General features: G+C 35.1%; 1 protein-coding gene across 1 annotated transcript; it reads left to right on the top strand.

Moving 5' to 3' along the window:
* The first annotated feature begins 819 nt into the window (after window positions 1-819).
* On the top strand, window positions 820-1,588 carry LOC110889225. The gene is made up of 2 exons (XM_022136731.1): window positions 820-1,077; window positions 1,172-1,588. Exons 1-2 carry the CDS (start codon window positions 820-822, stop codon window positions 1,586-1,588), a joined length of 675 nt encoding a protein of 224 aa, XP_021992423.1.
* The last annotated feature ends 1,229 nt before the right edge of the window (window positions 1,589-2,817 follow it).

The following is a 2,817-nucleotide window of genomic DNA, read 5'->3' as shown; positions in this document are numbered from 1 at the left end:
AGGGGATGGACCGTGCTTAACCCATATGCTTTTTGCGGACGACTCAATCATTGTTGGTGAATGGGAAGAGAGAAATTTGAGAAATTTAAAAAGAATTTTAAGATGCTATTACCTCGTTTCCGGCTTAAAAGTAAATCCTAGGAAGAGCCAATTATATGGGGTGGGGTGGATGAGGAAGAGGTGTGTACTTTGGCTACCGTTTTCAATTGCAAAGCAGGAAAATTTCCATTTACGTACTTAGGGCTTAAAGTGGGGGTGAACATGAACCGTCTCGTCAATTGGAAAGAAGTAATAGATGTGTTCAATAAGAGATTATGAAACTGGAAGGTTGGGCTCCTATCTTTTGTGGGCGTGTGGTTCTTGTCAAATCCGTGTTAGGTAGTTTACCAAACTACTACCTGTAATTGTGTAAGTGCCCAATCGTCGTCATAAAGGTACTAGATAGGATTCGAAGAAAATTTCTATGGGGTGGATGCAATTCACACAAGAAGATGAGATGGGTCAAATGGGAAATAAATAGTAGCATCAAAAAAGTTTGGAGGACTTGGGGTAGGGAGTATAAGGGATCTAAATCGAGCTTTACTCATTAAATGGTGGTGGAGGCTCAAAATGAAACCACACTAGTTATGGGTACAAGTTATTGAAGCAATACATTGTAATAAAAAGATGATCTCTATGATACCAGTTAAGAAATAATTTTCAGGCATTTGGAAGACAATTGCTGAAGTGGGAAAAGAATTCAACAAGCAAGGTGTGGAAGTTAAAAAATGTCTGATAAGTAAAGTAGGTGTAGGTGACAAGACAATGTTTTGGGTAGATATGTGGATAAGGGATGAATCGTTACGGGACAAGTTTCCATTGGTTTATCGACTAGCTAAAGAAAAAAGAGTGAAAGTAAAAGATTGTTATCGATTACAAAACGGTGGAAGACTATGGGACTGGGCTTGGTCGCGGGCTCCTAGCACCGACCCGGAGAAGCAACAGATGACGGGACTAAAAGATTTGTTGATGGAACAACACCTAACAGAACAAGGCGACAAGTGGCTCTGGAAAGATGAAGACAGACCAGGCTTTTCGGTGAAAACTGAAAAGTGTTAGACAATTACTTACTAACCAATTAAATTTGCACGCTCCAGCGTGTGTCTTTTTTTGGAACAACTGGGTATTGCAGAGATGCAATATGTTTGTATGGAAGGCAGTGGAAGGAAAGATACCAACAACTACCCATTTAAGGTCGAGAGGTGTGGCGATCCCATCAGTGGTATGCAAAGTTTTTGGATTCTCAGACGAGACGCCAAAACACGTTCTTAGAACATGTTGCCTTGCTGACCTGGTGTGGACTCAAATGTGCAGTTGGGTAAAAATTCCTTCAAATGTAAAGGCAGATACTCTTAAAGGTTTATTGTGTATGGTAAATGATCTTCCATGGTCAAAAGAAAAGAAAAAGGCAATGCATGCGGTTTTCCTATTAACGGCCTGGAGCATATGGCAAAACCGGAACACAAAAGTATTTAAGGGAATAAGTGGTTCGGCTCACAAATTAGTTGAAGATATAAAAGATTGCTCTTACAAGTGGATGAAACAATGATCGAAGGTATAGGTGAATTCTTGGGAGGATTTGAGATATTTGTCTTGGTGAAGTTAGCTAAAACTATTGTACTGTTCTTTGTTCCAGTTATGCTTCTCTTTCCTTTCTAATTTCCTTTGTATTGTGGCTTCCTTAGCGCCTTGCTTTAGGGTCTGTTTTGTTGGTTGAATAAAAATTTCGTTTGCCATTCAAAAAAAAAAATAATAACTAGAATCTCCCCGTCGTGTGTTGCAGCGGGAAATCCACGTACAAGCCAAATAGTAAAGACGAATGATACAAAATATAAATGTGTAAAACAATAAAAAAACGAAATAAAATATAACAAATAGAAATAAAAAAGGTGATGCGGAACCTATGACGTGGTGTTGCGATTCGACACACCGGAGGTTACTAACCTCCAACAACCACTACCACGGCCACTCATGGTTATGGCCGGTAGGGTTCGCTGACCAGGAAGTTGTGTTTTAATATTATTTATTATTGTGGCGGGGGACAACCTGATTTTTCATAAAATTTAAATGGAAACATATTTATTTTTTATTAAAAAAATAATAAACTCTTCATTGGGTATCGGGTTGGGCCGTAATAAAAAAAAGAAGTTAATTGTGTACTTAGTTTTTGTAAAAAAATAAAGTAATGGACGAAAGTTACAAAAGGAAATGAAAACTGTTAGGTTAAAGAATTATATTATTTATAGTGTAAGGGTTAATTTGATTTTTTGAAAACCATTGTAGCATATTCAAGAGGAAATAAAAACTATTGGGTTAAAATATTATATTATTTGTATGTGACAGTATATACTCATTACGTGCTAAATAAAACTCGAGTAAAACCATGGCATATCCATATATATTACAATTAATAAATAAATTTTATAAAAATAGATAAAACTATTATTATTCTAAATAGAAAAAATATGAAAAATATAACACACAAATTGTTTAACATATTAATTAACTATAATACAAATAGGAAATACTATGAATAGTGTTTTTATTTTTTATTTTGATTTTTTTTTTCTTTTGTGCTTTTGTTTTTTTGTTTTTTATACTTTTATCCTTCAACTTTTAGTATTGACACTCACAATCCTTTAATTTTCAAAAGACTTTGTAATCGAGTTTTACGTGTTTATATTTATGTACGAGTCTGTTTAAATTAATGTTAATATACGTTTTGAGCATATTTTTTCGGTTGCAATACTAAACCAAAATAGATATCGACCGAAACAC

The sequence above is a fragment of the Helianthus annuus genome, chromosome 12 (genome assembly GCF_002127325.2).
Source record: "Helianthus annuus cultivar XRQ/B chromosome 12, HanXRQr2.0-SUNRISE, whole genome shotgun sequence".
NCBI classification, from domain to species: domain Eukaryota; kingdom Viridiplantae; phylum Streptophyta; class Magnoliopsida; order Asterales; family Asteraceae; genus Helianthus; species Helianthus annuus.
This window is presented reverse-complemented; position numbering and strand designations above follow the sequence as displayed.